The following is a 24,237-nucleotide window of genomic DNA, read 5'->3' as shown; positions in this document are numbered from 1 at the left end:
TCCAGGGAATTCTTCCTAGGGCACTTTCGTGGACTGGAAGGATGGGGCGAAGAAAGTGGATGGCTTGGGCTCACTGTAACCCTTCTCCCTGCTTGCAGAAACCCAGACAAGGGTATCCAGTTCCTGATCTCGCGAGGCTTCATCCCTGATACCCCCATCGGAGTGGCCCACTTCCTGTTGCAGCGGAAGGGCCTCAGCCGGCAGATGATCGGAGAGTTCCTGGGCAACAGCAAGAAGCAGTTCAACCGCGACGTGCTAGAGTGAGTGCCCCTCCCTCGGGCCATGCGCCCGGCCCCCGACCCCCGGCCCTGCCACCAGCCCACGATACCCCGGGTGCTGGATGTAGCAGGTAACAAGGAAGGGCTCAGGGCAGGAAGCACAACCTCGGAAAGCTGGGCCATTTCCCAGAAATCCCTGCTCCAGCTCCAGCAGCTTCTTGATTGGCCCTAGGGCCCAAGTCTTTAGCCAATCATAGTCTGTTTCCCCACTTCAAAGTCATTCAGGATTGAGCACTCTGCGCAGAGCATCCCTGGAGGCCCTGGGGTTCTGGAAAGGTCCAAGGAGACAAAAAGTCCTCCCTCCTTGCTACCCTCTGGGACAGAGATGGAGCCTGGAAAGGAGGCGGGCTGAGCCAGCGCTGGGGCCATCTCCACCTAGGGAACAGGCCCCTCAGCCCACCTCTGGTGGCTGTCCCCTGCCCGACCCCCAAGCCCCTCCTCTGCCAGAGCGCGTGCTTGTTCCCCTCACAGGCTCATTTCTGTATAGGCGGGGGCAAACAAAAGGCCGAAAAAAGAAGGGGTTAGACTGAGGGTATTTAGAGCAAGAAAATGCAATGATTCCATGAAGACAAAGTGACCTCCAAGATCACAACAATCAGAGAAAATTGTTTTGAAGTTCAAGAGATGAGGGGAGGCCACTGCATTTGCTAGTGCTCAGCTCTGTCGGTTTGGGGGTGCAGACGGGCAAGAGTCAATACTTGCTCCCCCTCTGGAGCTGTAGGGCAGGGGTGGTGTTCCTCGGGGCTGAGGAGCAGGGATTTGGAGCCACCCCTCCCCTGGCAGAGAAGGCGAGGCCCCTAAAAGCCTGCTTCAGGCCCCTGCTGCTCCCCATGCACCTTCTCTTTTTCACTAGGCCCCCTGAGCTCACTTCCTTCTTGAAGGTTCACCATCCTGTACGGAGGCGACCCACTTCTCTCCCCACTTTCTCCTTGGGTACAGTCAGCGGCAGTGTTTCCCCTGGAGTCCTGGGGGAGCAGCAAGGGCCTGCTAGAGAGGGGCAGGTGGCTCCTGCTCAAGAGTTTGGAAGCATGAGAGTCACAAGGCCTGACTAGCAAGATTGTCAGTGTCCTGGGGTGGGACTCGAGAGCTGGCTTCTATTTATGGAGCAGTCATGGTGCTGTGTCTTTCGATCTCCATGCCTGTAGAGTGGAGGGGTTGGATTGCCAGGGCCAAACCGGTGCCCTCTAGAATCCCTGTGACAGTCGTACTTTCACTGTTAGGGTAGTTGCCTAACTGAGCATAGTCAGAAGAGGAGGGACTTGGACTATCTGAGGGACCCTGAAATCCCCTCAATGGCCTCTAGTTGCCGGGCCCCAGTTCCTGCCTCTGACTCTGGTTGGCCTTGGGGAATCAGCTGTCCCTCTGGGAACTGGTGGTAAAGATGGTCCGAGGAAACTGATGAATGTGCAGGGTTTCCCTTTCATCCCCCTGTCCCGCACCCCCACCCCCATCTCCCCCCCTCCCTCTGGCTCCTCTCCTTTTGCACACCCTGGCTGCGCGGGTGCCCTGAGGCGATGCCCTGTGGACAGGATAGAGAAGAAAGATCAAGTTCTTTCTGTTTCCTGCCTTGCCCTGTTTTCCCCCCACCTGGGTGTCTCTCTGGCCTCTGCCTTAGGAAGGAGGCTGTACCCTATCATTTCACTCTGCCCCTCCCCACTGGGGGACCCTGCTTTGTTTCTCTGCAGGGGTGACTGTGTCACTCAGAGGTCCTAACTGGCTGTTTTTTGTTTTCTGCCTTCCCAAGTCCCCATGTGGCCTGGCCCTGGGATTCTAACCTGCCAGGCCCCCACTGGCCTGGAGTGCTGGGAATGCGTGGCTTTCCTCCAGCCCAGGCTGTGCTGAGCAGCACAATGAAAACTAATTGCCATCCTCCCCGGGAGACTGCGTGTGTGGGCAGGAGACTCCAACCAGACCAGCGCTTCTGCCTGTGCTGGGAGGGGAGCTGGGCAGAGGACTGGAAGCTGCTGAGGGGGGATCGGGCTTGGGATAGGAGGTCGTGTTGGGGGGGTAGGTCACTTCTGCAGGCCTCAGTTTCCTCACCGGTAAAGCGAGAGGGCTGGGCTGTGCCATCTCAAAGGTCCCTCTGAATCCTGTGGAAGGGTCATCTTTCCCAGTCTTTAGTGCATGTGTAGCGCCCTGGCATCACACAGAACCATTTGCCCTAAACCTCGAGGCCATGCTTTGTCATCCTGCCAGAGCTTCCCCGGGTATCCCTCAGGCTCCAGGGCAGTGGTGGGGTGCCAGAGGCCAGGGGAGAACAAGGTGATCCTTCACCATTCATTCAGCAAACAATGAGTGCCTACTGTGTGTTGGGATGGGGCTGAGCTGGGCATCCTGTGTGTGTATGTGGGATGGGAGTTGAATAGACATGACTCATGGCCCCAGGAACTTGCAGAGCCTGGTGTCAATGGCAGAGATGAGAAGAGTATGGTGAGGGAGGCGAGGTGCCAAGAAGCCAATAGCAGGCTTTCTCTGTTTGCGGAGGGTCAAGCTGAGCCCAGCTCTGCCCCAGTGAACGTCTGGGCCCCTCATGCTGTATTCTGCAGCCACACAGGCCCTGGGCTCTGGGGCCCTGGCACCCTTGACCTCTGCACATAACAGCTCCACAAAAAGGAGCCCCCTCCCCCAAATCAGTGGTTTGCTGACTGCCTGGGTTGTCTCCTGCCAAGTGCCAGGAGAAGATGGAGTATCAAAAAGAGGCAGGCACTTGCCAGGGAGTCAGAGGCATGGCGCTTTGGTGTTTCTCAGCTCCAGCCAGCTACCCCAGAGCCATTCAGAACTGCTGCCTCTTCCTTACTCCCACCAGGGAAAACACACAATAACAGTCACCCAGTGCCATTTTGCCCAGGCCTGGGAGACTTCATTGGGATTCTACACAGCTTCCCTGCCCCCGCCTGGTGATATTCAGCATATCGCATCCGTTCTGTACAAAGCTGTTTGCCAAATAAAAGGACATAATTCACCCATCCCCTTGGAGACTGAGACAGCTCAAGCCACAGCCCTCTCCAAGATGCAGCAAGACAGAAAGGGGAGAGGCTGAAAGCCTCTGGTTGGAGGGACAGGACCCCTGACCTGGGCCGCTAGGGGAAAGGAAGGGAAGGGGCCCTAGCAGAACCTGCCTCAGCTGCCGACCTATGTCAGAGAGTAGTAGATGCAATGACATTTGCCTCTAGAATCCAGCCTTCCGTGCTCCTGGAAGATGACCTCTCCACCCCTTTGTATCCTGTTTCCATAAAAGACACATCCCAAGAAGGAATGTATTCAACCAGGCTTTACCAAATAATAACAGAAGGCATTCGGAGCTCACAGGGCCATGTCCATTCCAGTGTTTGCCTGGGAAGGGCTGTTGTTTTTTAAGGAGAAACCAGCCTCAGTTTTCTCATTTGTCAAATGGGGATAATATGAATAAATCTGTCAAATGCATACAAAGTGCTTAACTCACACCTGATGCTTAGTGAGTTCTTTTAAAATGTTAGCTATTTCTATTATTGCCTTTCCCACTTGAAAACACAAGGCATTAAGGCCCCACACCCCACCGCCAACACAGGGGAGCCTCAGACACCTTAGGTCTGGTTTGGGATCAAGTGTGCTCCCCAGACAACAAGAACTTGCCGCGGAATGAAGGGGAGCCCATTTAGGGACCATCCTGTACCCTGCAAAGTCCTCTCCAGGGCTAAGGAGAGAAGGGTAGTGGTGGTCTGCTGGCAGGAGCCACACAGCAGCCAGCTTAGCATCCTTTGGAGCTAGAAGCTTCTCCCTCTCAGGCCTCACATGGCTGGGAAATTTGGCTCTGTTTTATTTCCCTTCTGAAATGTCCGCTTCAGCAAGTTTGAAGGCCCGCGGATGGGGGATCACTGCTGGCTGTGAGCAATTGGTGTCCTGGCCCCGTGATTGCTTCCGATGTGAATCACGCACACAAGGAGAGCATGGGTGTCCTCACATGTGCAGAAGTGCATGAAGGGCAGTTTTGGGGTTGAGTTCCTAGCTGCTCCTTCTCTCACTGTGTCTACTCCATTCTTTGTTAGGTATTAGAGTTTGACATTTTAGCCAGATTTTATTATTTCATTTCCATGGAAATGTATTGGCCAGAGTGTAACAGATTAGTTCTTCTTAGGGGACATTCCAAAATAAAGACAGATTGTTTGTCATACTCAACAGGCTGGAAGGCTCCAGTCTTTCATGGCTAGGTAGAAATTATTTGAGAACGTCCTGCCCATCGTGTGTGTAGAACCTCTAGATGGTTATCTTAATCCTGAGGAATTACACGAGGAAGGGGAGGGCAGGCTGGGGCCTAGGCTGGCCTTCTAGGTCTGGAGGTATGTGGAAGGAGGCCTGGGGCACTTTGGAGCTGTTTCCATCACTTTGAGAACTTGAGACTCACCACCGAGAAGAACAGAAGGAAGGGGTGTCTTCTGTAAGTGGTGTCTGTAGGTTTATGGCCTTGACCTCTCACCTCTCCGCTCCCCCTCCAGCTTGCCCTGGGTCACAGAGCCAATCAACGGCTGAGATCTGAAGCCAGGCAGAATGGTTCCATCACCGGAGCTGTTAACCCTACAGCTTTGCACTTCATCCCAAGAAAAGCATGGTCTGAATGCCTTTAGTCCTTGTCAGCAGGCTATGAACTGTGGCTCTGGAAGATCCCTTGCACGTTCAGCACATCCAGCCTTCTCATTTGTCCCAGGCAGGAACTGAAGTTCAGAGAGAAGAAATGACTATTCCCCTGGCCAGTAGCAGAGAAGTTGAACAGAATCAGATCCTGTCCCATCCCTTGACTCACCTTTATTTGCTATGCTCTGACCCTCTCATCTGAAAAGAAAGCAGAGCTGAGAAACTGATTCATGAATCTCAAGAGGTCTGAGCTAGGTTCTGTTTCCCCTCTCTGGTAGATGTATATTTTAAAGAGTCAATGGATGAATATCTAATGGTATAATTTCAAGCAGAGTTAATTAGTGATAAGGCAAAGGATTTTAGTCTATGCTAGAGGGAACTTCAAATCCACTTACTCACCTGGGATGTCAACTCAGACTCGGTCTCCAGGTACATAACAAAACCTGCCATTTATTAATCTCTGTTACATACCAGGAACTTTACATACATTGTCTCTTTTAAAACTCATAGTCACCGTGCCCATCAGGTGTTACAGGTGTTAGCTGCATCCTGCAGACAGGGAAAGGGAGGCACAGCTAAGGGACTTGAATGGAGCAGCTAAATAGTGGAAATGAGATTTAGACCCAAGAAGTCTGGCTGCTGCCCATTTCACCCAGTTATTGCCACAGAGCAGCGGTTCTCAAACTGTGGTCCCCAGAAGAGCAGCATCACTGGGGAACCTGATATTGTTGGCAATACCAGTCCTCAGGCTGCACCCCAGACCACCGAGTCAGAACTCTGGGGGCAGCAGTCTCCATGTTAATAAGCCTGCTAGGTGATTCTGACGCTCAAGTTTGAGAACCACTGGTGGATAGGTGTGCTGTGAAAGGAAGATCACCTCCAGCATCCATGTTGCCTCCTAATCTGGGTAGTTTGAACTTGGTTCTTCTGGTTCCTGAGTCTTCACAATATGACTGCAGCCATCTCTTTGGAGGCTCCCAAAGATGAGATTTTCTTTGCCCACATGTCGTCACCAGGAACACTGGCAGGGCCTCCTGCGTCATCTTCCTGCTGCTCTATTTTCTTAGCCACACTGCACTTTTCCAAAAAGCCTTGACCTTTGTTGGGCACGTTATGAGTTCTGACTAACAAAAATAGCTCTCTGGCGGATGGGGATATTTTTAATTGAATTGTATGAGCCAAGAACTGCAGAAATAAAACCAGGGTTCCTACATCCCGTGGCAGTGGGAGGTTTCCTTTCATCCTAATCCTGAAACCTGGGCTCAGTCTCCCTGGAGCACCAGCTCCGTGCATGCAGCACACACACCTCTTCCCTGGCCTCTGCCTGCATCTCACCTTCCAGATCTCTGCTGTCTCTTCTGGCCAATTAAATATCCCTGCTGCTATCATTACCTATCTTCAGCTCCCAACCAGTTCCTTTGTCTGCCAGACACTGTCTTGCTATTGGAGGGAAAAAAAAGTTGAGATGACGAAATGCATCTTGATCTCAGTCATGTGCAATGCTTCATTTCCCTGCAACACAAGCTGATTCCATGCACAGATCGGTGTGAGCAAGCAGTTTTATGCAAGACTGTACCTGTTCATACAGATGCAGGGAACATCTGTGCTGATGCTTCCCCAGCCCTTCCGGGGTCCTTGCCACTGCCCCTGCAGAAACCTGCAGGGGATGGCAGCCTGAGCAGAAGCTGTACCACCCTGATTCCTCACCACCGGTGGCACTTCCCCAGGCAGGGCCAGACATGCTTTGCTGGAAGCAGTCTGACCAGCACCAGTTTGGCCTAGTCCTCGTCACCCGTCCACTTGCATCTGCAGCTGAAAGAGGAGGGAAGCATGTGCCCCGCACACTGCCTCACTGCCTGTAGTCTGGAATCCATGTGGTCATTGCCCTGGTCTCAGGGTCAGCTCCAGAGGATCTTGGCAAAGCAGGCTGAGAATCCTAGGCCACCAGGCAGAGTTTCCGAAGGCGGCAGCCACTAAGCCTCTTCCCCAGCTGCCCTCGCGCTCAGGGTCTCATTCATCCACATAGTTTGTCACTCACTCATTCATCCCCAGAACACTTAAATTCATATATACGCCAGAGGTACGGAGAGGAAAAGAGCCCCTGCCTCAGGGAGCTTGTAGCCTCATGGGCAGGCAGGAAGGTAAATGTCACGTCACAGGATTCAACTTCAGTGGTAGGCAGAAAGCATGTCCAGGGGATGGTGGAGGTTAAGAAAGACACCTGCAGACTGATAGCTAGACAGAGACCTGCAAAATCACGGAGGCTTCGGAGGAGACTGCAGGGGGGACAGCTGGTACGTGTAGGGGCAGGAGAGGCTGGGAAGCTAAGCGGGCCTGGCTTGCTTTGCCAAGGAACCTGGGTTTCATACTCGGGATGTGGGAAGCCCTTGAAAAAATACAAGCAGAAGAGTAAATGACAGGACCAATTGGGTGTCCTAGAAGGATTGTTCTGGAAGATGGTTTGGAGGCACACAGGCTGGTTAGGAGTCTACCACAGTCAGAGTAGTGGTGAGAAATGATGAAGCCTTAACCTCAGCAGTGGCCGTGGGGAGGGCAGAAACAGGTGGGCCAAACGCATGGAGAGGCAGCAGGGCCTGGTGACTGCTGTGGCAGGAGAACAGAGGTGGCAAGTCACAGTGGGCAGTCCCTTAGCATCCAAGAGGTCAGGATACTGAGTCTTTGCAGAAAAATATGTTTGTGCTTCAGGCCCACGAGAGGGATTTGTGCAGATTATACCAAATAAACACATACCTTTTCAGTTTGGGCAGGGAGGACGATAGATGCTGGGTTTGGGGACATTTCATTTGAAGATTTCCTCAAACCAGACATTGTCAAATATTTACTGAGAACACATTAAAATATTAAATATTGAGTAAAACATAAAATATTTGCAACCTGACTTCCCTGCAAGAGGCGAGCACAACCTACGGTCTTGTGAACATGCCCAGTGACGGACATTCAGAGCTGAGGACCCAGATGAATTCAACAGCTACAACTCAGAAGCATGTCGGTAAACTTCCAAATGCGTTGATGTCTGCACAAGCCCTCCACGCCCAGCAGCCCCATGACTTAGGGTGGGCTTTTATAAACAATCTAGGTCAACCAAAAAGATTAACTAGTTAGTGACTAATGATAGAGTGAATTTGTCACAAGAGACAAATACTTAAGAGTTGGTGGTGTGCAGTCAACTTTCAGAGCCATTGGAATGGGCAAAGCCACCAGGAAGGGTGTTAGGAAGGAGGAGGGGGCCCGGGGGACGGGTGGAGGAGGAGGAGGCAGAGGAGGCCTGGGATGGAGGAGGGGCGCCTTCAGAGAGCAAAGGGTGCGAAGGGAGCAAGACATAGCGATGTTCCCAGAAGGGAGTGGTGAGCCACGGTGGTGGCCAAGCGGCTGGTGCGATGAGGCAGGTTAGAGCCACTGGACTTGGCAACGTGGCGACCAGTGTGGCCTTGACGGGAGATGTTTTGAGGGAAGGCAGAGCGGGTTCAAAAGTGAATGGGATTGAGGAAGTGGAGACAGCAGGGCAGGGACACTTCTAGAAGTCTGGCTCCAAAGAGGAGTAAAGAAAGGCAGTAGAGGCTAGAAAGCAAAGAAGTGTCAAGGCAGGGTTTCAGTTTGTAGAACAGAAAAGATCTGATTTGGGTGCAAATGAGAATAACTTAGTAGATGCTAAATTGGTATCTTATGAGGAACATCACCAACACAATGTGTCCAGAATTGCAGTCTCCTTCGCTCACCCAGCACGGATGCCCACCCTGTCATGGGCTCATCCTAGGAGCAGGCCACCAGGCCCCTGGGTGCTTGGGCTGGAGCTCTGGGGCTCATGGTTGACTTTCCATTCCTCACTCCCACGTTCCCCCTGGCACCCAGTCCTACCAGTCCTTCCTCTGGGGTGGGTCTCAGAGCACCCACACAGTCCATTTCCACCTTAGCCCAAGTGCCATCATCCTTCACTCGGAGCTCTGCAGTGGCACGCTGACCAGGCCCCCGCTTTGTTCTTGTTCCCTGCCCCTCCTTTTCCATTCATTCCCCTCCAGCAGCCAAAGAAATATTCTTGAAACAGACTGGATCATATCCCTCCTCTGGTTGTGCCCTTTGGCTGTTCCCACTGCATTCAGGGCAAACCCCCAGTCCTTCCATGGCTCAGGGGCTCTGACTGGGCAAGCCCCTGCCCACCTGCCTAGTCCCACAGCCCGCCACTCTCTATTCTGCCTTTTTGAGTGCCTTCCTACCACAGGGCCTTTGCTTATGCTCCCAGCTCTGCCTGAAAGCTCTCCCCCACCCTCCCTTCTCTTGTTCAGCTCCTACTATTCTTCCAGGTCTCTGCTCAAATGTCATGTCCCCAAAGAAGCCTTCCCAAAAGTATATCCTTTGTCCTCTCATGGAACCTTGTCCTTTGCCTATGGAAGACTCTTCACAATTACAAGGAATAATTTTTTTGGCTCTGTGTATGTTTGTGTCTGTCACCAGAACAGGGTCTGTGTTTGTGTCATCAGTGTGCACTCCAGGTCCCTAGCACAGTGCCTTGCACATGGTAGGCTCTCAATGCATGTTTGTTGGGAGGGAGGGAGGTGGGGAAGGAAGGAACAAAAGCCATAAGCAGGGTCAGAGAAAGCAGCAGAGAGGTGAAAGGGGACAGTAGAAGGGAGGAATTGGTTCCCTAGGGGGCTGTGGGTGCCCAAGCCAGCTCTGACACTGTGGGATGGCCACACAGCCTCTGTGCTGATTGCCCACAGGCGGGGCTCCTCACACGTGACCCTATGGCTGTGTCCAGTTGGCCCCTCTTGGCCCCTCACAGGCTCCATCAGCATCTGGGTACGCACGGCCCAGGGAGAGACAGTCTAGCACCAGCCACCGTGGGGAAAGGAGCAGGCTTGCTGGCTCCAGAGTCCCCCACAGGGCTGGCACTCTTGCGAGCTTCAGTTCCCTCATATGTAATAAAAACCTGGGCAACGGTTGGTACTGCTTCGGATTGAGAAGGAGAAGTCATCGCACACTTAGGGAAGCACTGAGATATTCAGCGGATGGGGGTCTAGAGGGAGCTCCCCCCTGGCTTTAGGACCCTGTTGAAGTGGAGTAGGCCCAGAGGGGTAAAAGGCCCCACAAGCAGGAGGCAGAAAACCAGTTCTCTCTCACTGGGGGTGCCTGGGGCAGGTGCCTTTGTCTCAGTTTTGCTTTCTGTAAAATAGGGCAGTTGTGCCCCAGCAAAGACCAGTCAGAAAAATGTGATATGTTTCACCTTAAAGATGATCAAAGAGGAGAGATGGTTGTTGACAGTCCTGGGTGGAGGCAGCAGGGGTGGATCTGGAAACTCTCAGTGATCTCCTCCCACAAGGATTCCCGGTAGATACTGCAAAATAAGAGCAGCGATGGGAAAGGGTGCCAGATGAGGAGAGAGGGGGAGGAGGTCACGAGCAGGCTGCAGTTCAGACTAGGGAGTGAGCGAAGGATCGTGGGGAGCCTCTAGGACAGCGTGATTCCAGGCTGATGGTCACCCCTGGGGTGCAGGTCCACTGGAGCAGGCCTGCTGCAGAGAGCACAGCGGCAGCCCGGCCAGGCCCTGCTGGGAAGGCACTGAGTGGTTCCCTGGGGGGAGGGGCAGAAGCGCCAACCAGCAGTGGTGCTGCCCCCTCCTGCTGCTGGGAGCCTGCTGCCTGCCAGTTGTGGCCGCTCCCCACTTCTGGGGCCCTGTCAGAGAGTGGCAGAGTGGAGGGAGTCCTGAGAGGTCACTTCCCCCACGCCCAAATCTCCAGGGGCACTAGTGCCTCTCCACCACTCAGCACAGTTTCCTCCCTGCCACTGGGGGTTTTGCAGAAATGTTGAGATTTTCCCTAGCTTTTGAGAACCCTAGGACACCGCCTGCCCACCCAGCAGTGATGTGCCAGGTGGTAGTTGAAGCAGGAAGGCAGGAAATGCGTGTGTTGGGGAGGGTGTCTTCTGTCTCGGCCTCCATCAACCCCCTTCCTCAGCACCACTGCAGAAGCAGCCCCTGAGAGCCAGGGACACATGTTCTCCCAAGAGCTGCTGCCCAGGGGCCCATGAGTTGCTGGACATATTGAAAACCTCCTCCACCTGGACCAAATCCCCTCCTACTTATCCCGGCACACAGCTCAGCCATTGGTTTCCAGTTGCTAAGAATTGCCTGGAGAGCTTGTGGAGAATACTGACTCCCAGCCCTGGCCTCCCAGCAGTCTAATCCCAGATCTGGGTAGGTTCAAGAATCTATTTTAACAAGCTGCCTTGGTCCTCGAAGATGTGGGATGTAGAGACTCTCCAGCCCCATGGGCCAGGTGTCCTCCTATGAAGCCCTCCCCAACCCCAAGGCCTAGCCTGATCTATTCAGTACCCCCCATTCTGTGGGCTGGCATTTCCGCCTGTCTGAGTCTCCCGTCCCAGTCCTTGACTCTCAGGCTCCAGGCTCATTACTGGAGCTTTTAGCCACAGCCTCGAGCGAGTGATCAGGCTACGTGTCACCTGCGAAGGGCTGGAAACTAGGCCATTGTGCTTGGCTGAGCAGATCTGCCCTCTCCCTGCTGCTCACTGCCTCCCTCTCTCTCTGCTGCCTCCCCACAGTGCTCGGGCCTCCCAGCACCAGCCCATCAGTGTGGTGTGAGCGTTGGGGCAGAGCGTGCATGGACAGAGGCTCTGGAAGGGATGCAGATGAGGCATACAGGGTGCCAGGAACAGGCTCGGGTAGACGGACTGATGGGGCAAGTCCTGGGCAGCAGCTGGATGCCAGATCAGGCAACCAGGGGTCATCCTGGGGTCCTCCAGGGAGACAAGCATCTCCATCAGGGCTGGTGAGCCAGGCTAGGGCCCATTGCACGGGAGCAGGAAGGCTTGCAGGAGTTGGGGGCTGGGGGCTGGGATGAGAGGATGCCAGGTGGCTGCCCCCTGCTCCAGGCGCAGGCCCACCCTGCTCAGTCTGCACATCTTCCTCTTGCTTCATCTCTTGTGTTTCTCTGTCTCTCCCTCTTCACCTCTCTCTCCTTATCCTCTCTGTGTCCTCCCTGCCTGTCACCATCTCCTCCCTCCCACTCCTTGTGTCCTGGCTGGAGCTCCTGTTCCCCATGGGCATGACTGCACTGGTTTGCTGCCTCTGTCCACCACCGCTGTGTGACTCAGTCATGCTCAACTCATATCTCCTGACACCGGTAGGCTGGGGGCACTCAGATGGCCCCACAGTGCTACCCTCAGAGTCCACATGCCCGCTGAGGAGGGCTTAGTGGGTACTGACAGGAGCTGCCTAGGAATCAGAGTGGCCTCCCACGGGGCCGGACCTGGAGGCCTTGACTGCCCACCTGCCCCTCCCCAAGGTCCAGACTGACATCACCAGGTCCCATACTTGGGCCAAAAGCTCGCCTCCACCCCCAGCCCCACCCTTTCCCGCCCACCACTCAGGCAGACAAGCCTGAGAGAAGGCTGCCCTCTGCCCACCCATAGGGATGGGGAGAGGGGAGGAAGAGGACCTCTGCAGCCCTTCCTTCTCAAGGGGTCCCAGGTAACGGTCTCTCCTCCCTGTTCCCCTGAAACGAGTCAGGGAGGCAGAGTCTCATGGGCCCCCAGGCCCCGACCCCCACTGTGTGGCTGTCTCCCTTGCTTTCTCCTAGAAACTGGCAAGAGAGCCAGGGTTGAGTGGGGACCTTTGAGTCTTCTGGGCAGTGGGCTTAGCATGGGAGCTGGGACCATGGAGGAAATGGGTCCTGCTCAGAGCTCAACCCTCTGCTCACACATCCACTCCACTCAGAGAACGTTTCCTGAGTCCACTGGTGTGCTGGGCACTGAGCCGCGGGCACGCCTCACCCTCTGTGGGCCAGTAGGCAGCCGTGACCAGGCGCGATGCCCGTCACGATGCTGTGGTAGAGTCCTCTGGGGGTGTGGACTGGGTGTACTGACCTGGAGAGGGGAGGTGGAACGGAGCATGGGTGCAGAAAGGGGAGAGGGTAGCTCCAAGAGCGGTGTTGTCACGTGTGAGCTCCTACGATTCTCAGCAACTTGAGGTCTTTGCTGGGCTTTGCAGGGCCCAGATTCCAGCCTCTCTGCTCATAACACTGGGACAGGGCACCCAAAGGAGGGTGAAGCTGGGTGAGGTGGGGGCAGGGTGGCTCCTGGCCCAAGACCCTGTGGAAGGAGCAGCCTATGTAGAGGAATGAGACTGTCCAGTGGGGACGACTAGCACGTGCCGCCCATGAACTGAAGGGGACATTCAGAGGTGGAAGGGCCCTTGAGGAGCAGGACTCTGACCTCCCCCCTTCTCAGAAGAAGAACCTGAGAGTCCAAGAGGTGAATTTGTGACCCAAAGTCACAAGAAATTTTGTGGTAGGCCAAGGCCCAGAGTCTGACCATGTTTGTTAGGCTATTCCCTCCAACATTAAACCAATTTGTCATTTACTCTTGGGAGGCCATGACTTCCTCTGTGAGCTGGGGGCTTCTTGATGGGAACGTGGGCTTGCTCCTGTCCTGGGTCACCAGGAGAACTGGGAGGGGCCTGGGAGGAGTGGGCAGAGAGTTCAGTCTGCTGGGCACCACATGGAGGACACAGGCTCCTAACGGGCAGGAGCTGAAGAGTGTGTTTTATCATTTGCATGTTAAACCTCAGTTTGCTCTGAGGTTGCATGGGAGGGATGAGGGATTTGGAGGCGGGAGGTCTGCAGCCCCATGGCCTTGGCCCACCCCCTAGCCGCTCTGGGCCTCGGGTGCTTGGCTCGGAAACGGAGACCACAGCCAGCGACAGGGCTCTTGCCCTAGAGGGAAAAAGAGAATCCTCTCAGGTGACTAAAAGGAGCCCCCTGGGGGTGAATTGGACCTGGGAGGTGGGCGCCAGTGTCCTCCTGCCGGGTCACAGGGACCGAACCCCTTCTCCCACCCACCTTGGGTGGGCTGTGACTCCTTCCTCGGCTGCAATCAGTTGGGGGAGGCCTAGGGGCCAACCTCTCATGACCACCCCCCCAACTGCCTTCAGCTGCGTGGTGGATGAGATGGACTTCTCCAGCATGGAGCTGGACGAGGCCCTGCGGAAGTTCCAGGCGCACATCCGCGTGCAGGGCGAAGCCCAGAAGGTGGAGCGGCTCATAGAAGCCTTCAGGTCGGACCCCTCCCACAGCCCCGCTCCCCTCACACAGCCTTCAAACACAGGCCTGGGCACAGGGAGGGTGCCCCATGCGGGAAGTGGAGTGCTGGGAGGCTGGGGGACAGTCAGGTGCTGGGGACAAGTCCCCTGGTGAGGCAGGAGGTGTGGGCTGGACAGAAAAGAGGAACGGGAAGAGAAGGGACAGGAGCCCCAGGGAGCTCCCAGCTGGAGCAGCCCAGCCACGGACTGTGCGCACTCACTCAGCCCCAGCAACAGCGAGTCTGATCCGGGTGTGGGGGGGTGACACCTGCTCTGTCCCTTCAGTGGGGCAGAGGGCCAGGCTTTGGGGAGGCCATCATCCACAGGCTGAGGGGGCACCTCCTCGGACCTACAGCCCTCAGAGTGCTGGGGCGCGGGGAGGCTGGCCAGGCCTTCAGCACGCGCTGTGTCCCCCACAGCCAGCGGTACTGCATGTGCAACCCCGAGGTGGTGCAGCAGTTCCACAACCCCGACACCATCTTCATCCTGGCCTTCGCCATCATCCTGCTCAACACGGACATGTACAGCCCCAACATAAAGCCTGACCGGAAGATGATGCTAGAGGACTTTATCCGAAACCTGCGAGGTGAGAGGGGGCAGAGGAGGCGGGGCCTCTGCTCAGGCCCCGTTCTGATCAGGGCTGGTTCTGTGCGTCTGAGCCGATCATCACCCCAGTGGCCGAGGGCGCCAGCTGCTGCTCTCCAGGCCTGGCCACACAGAGCGGCCTGGGGAAGTTCCCTGCATGCGGGCATCTGGGGAGTTTCTAGGAGCCACTGCTGTTGCCCCACACCAAGCACCCAGGGCCCCTGGCCCTCCATGGCACGGCTCTGTTGATTGACCTCAGGTCCCTGGCACCATAGTCGGTTCCCAGGTGATACCAGCCCTTACCTCCTCACAACTCATGGGGGCTTCTGCGGCTTGGGTCCATGTCAGTGAGCCTTGCAGATAGCGCCGTTGCCAGCCTTTTCTGATGGATATAGTCCCCCACCTGACAGGGAACAGGACAGAATGGACAGGTGTGATATGTGCTCAACTGATTTTTTTTCCTTTTGAGCGCTTTACAAATCAAAGTCATACATAAGCATAATTTAATAAAGTCAAACAATTCTATAAGGCTTACTATAAAAACATTAGTCCCTCTCTCCACTCTCCTTCCTCAGAGGCAACCACCTTCAACTTTTTTGCTGTTTACTGCGTTTCCTCTATATTACTAAGTAACATGCTTCTGCTGCTTTTCTTTGGCTATTCCTCTTTTAAATTATTATAAAATATATACTGCAAGATGTGTAAATCAGAGCCTGTGAAGGTTTATACTCCTATACACCTATGTGATCACACCAAGATTTAGACGTTCATCATTTCCATCCCCAGAACATTCTCTCGTGCCCTGCCCAGGAGTACCGACTCTTCTAACCTTCTGTCACCACTCATGAGCTATGCCAGCTCCTGAACTTCATACAAACAAGATTATACAGTGTATATACTTTTGTGTCTTTTTTTTTTTACTGCTATTTGTTTTTAGGTTTTTAAGTATTCTCTATTAATATGTCTTCATCCAGGGAGGTTGCTGTAACAAAATACCACAGATTGGGCAGTTTATAAACAACAGACATTTATTTCTCAGTTCTAGAGGCCAGAAAGTCCAAATTCAGGGCACTGGTAGATTCATTGTCAGGTGGTAGCCTGTTTCTTGGTTCGAGCTGACATCTGTCTGTGTCTCTGGCCCTGGTGGAAGGGGCCAGGGAGCTCAGTAGGGTCTAAGTGCAATAATCCCACTTGTGAGAGCTCCATCCTCACGACTTAAGCACCTTCTAAAGGCCCCCTTCCTAATACCATCATCTTTAGGGTTTGGATTTCAACATATGAATTTGTGGGGCAGGGAACACAAACGTTCAGACCATAGGAATTTACCTCTGCACAATATCAGGATTTAGCTCTTTCATCCACCTTCCCCAGCCCAGTCCACTAAAACTACCCTGAAGCCCCATGCTCTCAGGATACCTGTGGCATCATTTTTGTGACATCAGTCGTTTATGTTACTAAGACTAGGTAAACACCATCCAAAGCTGAGTCTTGAAGCATACAATGATCACAAAACAAATCCATTCTGTTTCTTTTCTTGGAGTGAATACTTGCATTCTTTTTCCACTGCGTAGCCCTCAGTGTAACTGCCACTCCAAACTTTCCACCCTAGGTGTCAAGGTCTTCTCAGTGTGTTGGGCCCCTGGAGGCCCTCCATGGGTTTCAGCTTCTTGCAGCTGTCTCTCCGGGAGCCTCTAGTCCTGCCCCCAGGTTGCTGGGCCAGCTTCCCAGCTGTTGTCCTGGGATCTCCACCACCATCAGGGATCCCATTCACCTTGCCCCTGGCTGACTGCTTGCTTCCTAGATTTCATAGTTTCTTCATTTTCAGTTCACTTCCAGAGAAAAGGTACACTGGAGACAAACTTTTTGAGAATTTGCATGTCTGAATATATGTTCTTCTATTTTCACTCTTGATTGGGAATGTGGCTGGGAATAGAATTCCAGATTGGAAATATTGAACTTGGAATTTTGAAGGCATTGCTCCACTGTCTTTTAGCTTACAATGCTGCACTGCCAGTCCAGCTCCTGACCTTTTGCATGTTATTTTTTCTCTCTCTCTGAAAATGTGTAAGTTCTTCTCTTTGTCCTTTGTGCTCTGAATTTCATGTTGGTGTACCTTGTTATGATTCTTTTTTAATTGAAGTATAGATTTACAATATCCTATTCACTTCAGGTATATGTCATAGTGATTCAGTATTTTTACACATTACGAAATGAGCCACATGAGAAGTCTAGTTCCATCCATCACCATACAAAGTTATTACACTATTAATGATGAGATTCCCTATGCTGTGCATTATACAACCCCATGACTTGTACCTCTTAATCCCCTTCACCTGTTCCACTCACCCCAACTCCTCCCCCACTCTAGGAATCCATAGTGTTTCCTGTATCTATGAGTCTGTTTGAGGGATTTTGTTTGTTCACTTGTTTTCTTTTTTAGATTCCACATGTAAGTGAAATCATATGGTATTTTTTCTTTCTCTGTCTGACTTATTTCACTTGGCATAATAATGCTAGGTCCACCCATGTTGTTGAAGATGGCAAGAGATCATTCTTTATATGGCTGAGTAATATTCCACTGTGTATATGTACCACCTCTTCTTTGTCCATTCATCCACTGATGGACACTTAGTTTGCATTGCTATCTTGGTCATTGCAAATCGTGCTGTGGTGCACATGGGGGCGCAGTTACCGCGTTGGATTGGTGTTTTGTGGCTGTGGTTCTCTCTTCATCCGTCGTGCTAGGTGCCGTACCGTCCTTCAGCCCGGAAACACATGTCCTCCAATTGTGGGAGTTTGTCTTAAATATTGTTTTTCTTATCATTTTGCCCTCCATTTTCTCTGTACTCTTTTTCTGAAACTCCTACTATTCAGAGGTTAGATCTCCTAGTTTGAGCTCCTAATTTTTATAGTTTTCTATCTACCATCTTTGTCGTCTTGTTTGATTTTCTTGAAGATGTTTCTTAGCTTTTCTTTTCTCCTACTTTTTCACTTCTGCTGTTATATTTTTTGTTTTCCATAACTCTTTCTTGGTCTCTAAATGTTCCCCTTTTATAGCATTCTAGTCTTGTTTTATAGATGCGATGTCATCTGTATATCTCTGAAGATATTCATGATAGGGTGTCATTTGTTTCCATTTCTCCCTGCTTACCTCTGTTTATTCTGTTTCCTTTTCTGTTTTTTCCATATTTTTTTCTCTTTCATGTTGCAGATTTTCCATGTATAGTTGGTTGTTCCTATTTAAGAGTAAGCCGCTAACTCAGAAGATTGGAGACTGACGAAAATTAGGCTTGGGGTGGATTAATGATTGTGCATTGAGCATTGACTCCCCTATACAGAATTTATCGTTGTTAACAACCATTTGATCAATAAATATGAGAGATGCCCTCACAAAAAAAAAATATATATATATATATATATACACACTTCCAATTGTAAAATAAATAAGTAACCGGGATGTAATGTATAGCATAAGGAATATAGTCAAAATATTGTAACAACTTGGTATGGTGATAGCTGGTACCTAGAATTATCATGTATATAAATGTTGAATCACTATGTTGTACACCTGAAACTAATGTAATGTAATACTGTGTGTCAACTACCCTTCAATAAAAAATAATTATCTACAAAATAAAATAAAATAAAATAAAAATAAAAAGGTTAAAAAAAAAAAAAGAGTAAGCCACTAAGAGGCTGATTAAAAACTGAGTATGAAAAACTGAGTATGAGTGGGGGTTGCTGACTGATGGGCTTTCTCATAGGTAGGCTGACTGGTGCTGATTTCATCGAGCTGTTTCACTAGGGGACCCCTACTGCAGTATCTTTAGACATTTTCTCTTGTGCTGGTTGACTCCCCAGAATAGAGATGTCCATTCTATTACCCAGAGGGTCTGAGTCTAGCTGCCAACATTCTGAGATCTTTGTGGGTAAATAGGTTGAGGTGGTCTCTTAACACACAGACTGCAATGCCATCCCCAGTTTTCAGCACAGACCCCCACCTTTGACTGGGCTTGGGGTCCCCCAGCTCAGAGTTCCTGATTCATCCTTGTCCGAGGATCAACCCTCAGTCTTCTGCTGGAATGGGGGAAGGGACAGAGAAGTCTAAATGCTTCTGAGAATGATTGTCAACCTATTTTCCGGTTTCCAGCCCACCTTCACCCGCACGTTCAAGGATGCTTATTGCCCCCAGTGCCAGAGCTCTTTGGTGGTTCTGTGGTATGTTGAGTGGCTTCTAACCTCTCTGCTTTGTTCAGTTTCTACTTCCTCAGGTTTGCTAATCCATCCATTTATTCATCTCCTTTCCAGGTGCCTTGCCCCTCCCCCAGTTCTCCTTGTCTTTGTGGGTGTATGCCTCTTTTTTAAAAAACTCCTTTTTACCAGGATATTCAGAAGGAGCAGAGGTATGCATCCTGCTATATTTAACTGGGAGCCTCTGTGTATTCAGTCTTGATCCCTGTTCTTTCTTGCCCAATCCCAATTTCTTTCAGGCCCCTGAGGGTGCTGCATGGCTCATTTGCCCAAGCTTAAGAGCCAAGCTCAGAGGAGGGAGAAATGAGGTCAATACAGAGTTACTCATAGAAAGTGTAAGGTCCTCTCAGAATTTGGGAAAACTCCCTTGAGGATGCTTGCCCAAGTTGCTTTATTTTTTAGTTTTCTCCTCTTATAAAAGAAGCATATGGTCATTAAAGAAAAATCCAGAGAAAGTAGAAGAAACTTTTTTATTGCCTCTGTTTCTACCTCCCAACAAAGGTGTGTTTGTGTTGGTATGTTTGCTGCTGGCACTCCCTGTTGCCAAAGTTTGATCACTGCCATGGAGCACCGCTTGGGCAGAGGTCTCCTCGCCTGCATGGTGCTGGGGGCTGCCTGCTCCTCCTCACTTATGTCTGACTCCCCCATGCGCTTCCAGTGCAGAAAACCTTGTCACCCATTCAGCAACTAATCACTGGGACTCCGCTCCCTACTGGAGGGGAGGGAGGGCCTGAGAGGGGGACAAGACAGAACATCTTCAAGCTGCTGTCCTGGTGGGATGGGGCTGGATAGACAAATATGTGGAGGATGAGAGGATGGCAGAGGCAAAGGCGCCTCACTGGGACACGAAGGCTGGAATGTGCAGATGAGGGGCGAGGCCTGGGAGTTTCTGGTTATGGAACAGCAGGAGATGAGATGACACTGGGGCCGTGTTACAGGACTGCTGGTGCCTGGCCAAGGAGCTTGTCCTTAATTTAATGTGTGTGGGGAGACAGCCTTTGAAGGCTTGGGAACAGGGGCAGGGCAAAATCCAGGCACCCTTTAGGAGCATGAGTGTTGTAGAGGCTCCCACCTCTGATGCTCCCCTCCACCACCTCTGTGCTTCCCCTTCCTGCTCTTCGTAGGCGTGGATGACGGAGCCGACATCCCCAGGGAGCTGGTGGTAGGCATCTATGAAAGGATACAGCAGAGGGAGCTCAAGTCCAATGAGGACCATGTCACATACGTCACCAAGGTGGAGAAGTCCATTGTGGGCATGAAGACGGTAAGTGCCCCCTGCTGAGCCGCCCCCACCCGTTGGCCAGTCCCTATTGTGGGGCTGCCGACTGCAACGCCTGCCTCCTTCCCTTCCTTCCTGACATCTCCCTTCTCCTCCTTCCCTTTCAAAATGCTTGGCCATTGTTTGCTCACTTCCTAGTTTCTGAGTGCCTCCTCTGTGCTGTGCACTGCACCCCTGGCCTGATCTCCTCATTGCCTCTTTCTACCAGCTCCCGCAGCAGGAGAGACTGAAGGGAGATGTCAGGAAAGACTGCCCACAGGACCAGGGTGGAAGCATCTGGATGCCAGATGGGAGGTTTTGAATGAGAGGGATCGTGGGCTTCTCAGATGGTCCTACTGAGTACAAGACAGCAAATAGGCCAAAGCAGGCTCTGGACGGGGTGTCTCAAACCCCTGGGGTGCCCCTTAGTTGTGACCCATGTCGCAGGCAACATGTTCCAAGTTTGCAATGATTTTCAAGATGAGCATTCCTATAGTTTACTACTCAACTTGTATGTCAGCAGAGGCTTTTGATACCACATAGATAAAGGGTGAAGAGCAGGTTCTGGTATCTGTCTGCATTTCCTCCTCCCTAATGGCTCAGAGAGCAGTTTGGGGATGTCATCCGAGGCTCTGCTGTGGACTCTCTGCTCTGTCTGTGCAGCGACGGCCCTTTTCTGCCCAGAGCACTTCTTGCTGAGGCCTTAGCCTCTGTCTGGACTGCAGGCACCCTGGGGGCAAATTCAAGGGGCTCCTGTAATGCCCTTTCCCCTGCACACTTGAGTTTGAGCATGCAGTAGAGGACGGTGTGGAGGGGCCGTCCGGCAGGCTGCAGCCTGAGACGTAGGGTGCCCTCAGGAAGGTCTTGGAATGAAAAGGGTTGACAGCAACTGGACTGGAAGCATCTGGAAACTCCTCTCAGTTTCCTCCCTGTCTCCTCATACCCTCCAGCACAGTAAGCCCCTGTCCTCCAGCCTTGCTCCCTAAGACAGTGAAGGGCAGAGAGTCCCCTGCTTTGTAATGACCTGCTTTGAAGGACAGAGGAGGTTTAGGGTCAGGTGTAGGTCCTGCAATAGGACCCTGGGTCTCCAGCTGCTCTTCTGGAAAGTGGAGCTGGGGGTGGGGAGGATGTGAGCTTGGGGCCTCGCTGAGCACCCCTCTCCCCAGGTGCTGTCGGTGCCCCACCGCCGCCTTGTCTGCTGCAGCCGGCTCTTTGAGGTGACGGATGTGAACAAACTGCAGAAGCAGGCGGCGCATCAGAGGGAGGTATTCCTCTTCAACGACCTGCTGGTGGTGAGTGGTCTGGGCAGGGGCCCAGACTTCACCCCAGAGCTGTGACTGAGCACGGGCTCACCCCTCTCACAGCACCTTCACACTGCAGGGCGCGAGGCAGCTCAGGCACATACGATCATTCCTGCTTTGTAAGTTTTGGAGCTGAGGCATAGGCTCATTATCTGTCCATGGTCCACAGTCATGGTGGAAATGCACTAGATCCCAGATCATCTGCCTTCCCAGGTCACAGGAAGCAGGCGCAGGGGCGGGGCAGAGATGTACTTCATGTCCCACAGCCTGCAAGGGACAGTGGGCCTGAGTGGGGCATGGCTGTCCCTGGGCCTGGGGGTTGCTGGAGAGTGTGTGTGTGTGTGTGCACGTGTGAGAGTGAGCATGTGTGTGAGTGTGTATGAACACTGTGTGCACCCTTGTAGGTATGGGTGAGCCTCTGTATACGTGTGTGGGTGCATGTGTGAGCACATGTGTATTGTGAGGGTATGTGTGTGTGCAAGCACTGTGTGCACATGTAAGTATTTGGGTGAGTTTGTGTGCAGATGTGTGAGAGAGTACGCAGGTGGGCATATGTGTGAGCATGTGTGTGAGAGCATATGTGCATACATGCATCTGTGGGATACTCATTCTTTGCTCTTTGAAAATAGGTACGCATTTCACAATGAGTGCCAACTATGTGGCAGGCATCGTTCCGAGTGCTGGGGACAGTGGTGAATGGGATTCTCTTTCTGTCTTTCCCTCGGATCCCATGAGGGGAACCTAATGATCTGCTCTAAGTCCACCTTCCACCGAGTGATCCTCCCACAGTGGCCTCCTAGAGTGTGAACGAGGCCCCGCGTCTGCTGCACAGCAGCCCCTGCCCCAGCTTCCCCAGCTGGGCCAAGGCAGTGCACACTCTTCGCCTGCTGGCCTGCAGGACCTCTGCACTCACCTCCCTCTGCTCCTCTCCTCAGCTGCTCTGGTGCCTTGGCCCCACGAGCTACCTCCCATGGCTGCCCTCCATTCCTGCCTCTGCTTCTGCTGGAGAAGCCCCCACACGCCTTGGCCACCACCTCGCTCACTCCGTTCATGTCTCCGCTCAGATGCCCCCTCCTCACAGAGGCCCTCCCTGTCCACCTTGCTGGCTGCCTATCCCCTCACAGTCTATTCCTTTCTCCAGTTCATTATCTTCCAAACACTTATCAGTTTCTGAAAGTACCTTACTTATCCATTTCTTTACTTTGTTTTTTGCTTACTATGCTTTATTGATTGACCAATTGATTTCCACCCTCTGGCTCTCCCCACACCCCTCCCACAGGGTACAGCCAGTTCCTAGAAGGTGCAGAAGAAGTATTCACATATTGAGCTAGTAGCTGACTGAGCTTTGATTTCAGTAAGGGAGAGAGATAGAAAATAAGAAAACAAAGAAGATATCAAATTGAGACAAAGGTGCCGTGAAGACAGTAAACAGTGTGGTAGGATATAGAGTGATGGGTGTGAAAGTGGATTTGTTTATTTTGTTTCTGTTTGGTTTTTAGCTAGAATGGTCAGGGAAGGAATCCCTAAGGAGGTAGCATTTAAGGTCCAAGTGATGAGAGTCATTCATCACTGCAGAAAGCTGAGGGGAGAGTTGTGGAAAGGGAATGGCATATGCAAAGGGCCTGTGGTGGGTCTGAGCCTACCTTAGTCAAGATACAGAAGCAGGACAGTGTGGTTTGAACATAAAGCCAGAGTAAGGCAGGGACTAGATGGGGTGGGGCAGGAAGTGGGCATTGGCTTCCTCTAAGTGCCATGGGAATAGCCACCAGGAGGTTTTATGGGGTACAAAACTGTATTTTGATATAGTATATGTTTACATACATGCATATATCTGAGTGTGTATGAACATGTCCTAAGTCTACCAGTGTGCATGTGTATGCATGCATCACTACTTGTGTTTACTCATGTGTTCACAAGTATACCTGGGTGTTCTTGCATCCAGGTGTGCACATGCATGTGCACACACATCAGTGCTATCTCCCTCTCTTGGACAGATTCTCAAACTCTGCCCGAAGAAGAAGAGCTCTTCCACGTACACCTTCTGCAAGTCCATGGGCCTGCTGGGCATGCAGTTCCACCTCTTTGAGAATGAATGTGAGTCTCAGTGGGTCCAGAGATACGTCAGAGGGTGGCTGGGGGAAGTCGAGGGAAGTAGGGAGGGTGGAGGGGCAAGCACCCAAAGGCCCCAGCTACCAGTCATTTAGGGCTGGCCCTACCCTGGCCACTGCTGCTCAAGCTCTTGGGGGCCTGGGGTCTGGTTTCCAGATTACTCACATGGCATCACCCTGGTGACCCCACTCTCGGGCTCTGAGAAGAAGCAGGTGCTGCATTTCTGTGCCCTGGGCTCCGATGAGATGCGGAAGTTTGCGGAGGACCTGAAGGAGGCCACCGCTGAGGTGGCGGAGCTGGAGCAGATCCGGATAGAGTGTAAGGGCGTGTGGACCCCTGGCTGGGTGGCGGGCTCCTGCTTGGTGCGGAACCGGGTCTGCTGTGGGCAGGCATGGCCCTGATGCCCTGCCCCACCCTGGAGTGAGTGCGGGGTGAGTCCAGGGGTCCTGCTGTCCTGGACCCACCCTCTGCCCCTGCACTGTCTCGGCCCCACATGCATGCACAGCCCTCTGTGCTGCCTCACAACTAAAGTGAGGGACCCTGAAGTATGCACACACATGTGCACATCTGGCCAGGCCATGGGGCTGCATGTGGGCCCCTTGGAACCCAAGACTCTGCTGCATTTGACCAAGACAGACCCATGCACATATTGAGGCACGCAAACCAAAGTGGCCAGGCCAGGCCCTCCTTTCCCCACGAAACAGCCTTGGGTAGATTGTCCCTGGTCTGGTCAGGTGC

The 24,237-nt window shown here is 52.6% G+C and overlaps 1 protein-coding gene across 4 annotated transcripts in view; it reads left to right on the top strand.

Moving 5' to 3' along the window:
* IQSEC3 (IQ motif and Sec7 domain ArfGEF 3) overlaps nt 1-24,237 on the top strand; it is a 103,440-nt gene that overhangs the window by 67,688 nt on the left and 11,515 nt on the right. For all 4 annotated transcript variants that reach the window (XM_036907959.2, XM_036907956.2, XM_057492448.1 and 1 more), the window contains 7 exons: nt 99-260; nt 13,849-13,971; nt 14,415-14,581; nt 19,956-20,095; nt 21,256-21,381; nt 23,385-23,484; nt 23,656-23,817. In XM_036907959.2, the coding sequence (XP_036763854.2) occupies nt 99-260; nt 13,849-13,971; nt 14,415-14,581; nt 19,956-20,095; nt 21,256-21,381; nt 23,385-23,484; nt 23,656-23,817 (980 nt within the window). The remainder of the gene's footprint in view (nt 1-98; nt 261-13,848; nt 13,972-14,414; nt 14,582-19,955; nt 20,096-21,255; nt 21,382-23,384; nt 23,485-23,655; nt 23,818-24,237) is intronic.

Source organism: Manis pentadactyla, chromosome 14, assembly GCF_030020395.1.
Source record: "Manis pentadactyla isolate mManPen7 chromosome 14, mManPen7.hap1, whole genome shotgun sequence".
NCBI classification, from domain to species: Eukaryota; Metazoa; Chordata; class Mammalia; order Pholidota; family Manidae; genus Manis; species Manis pentadactyla.
This window is presented reverse-complemented; position numbering and strand designations above follow the sequence as displayed.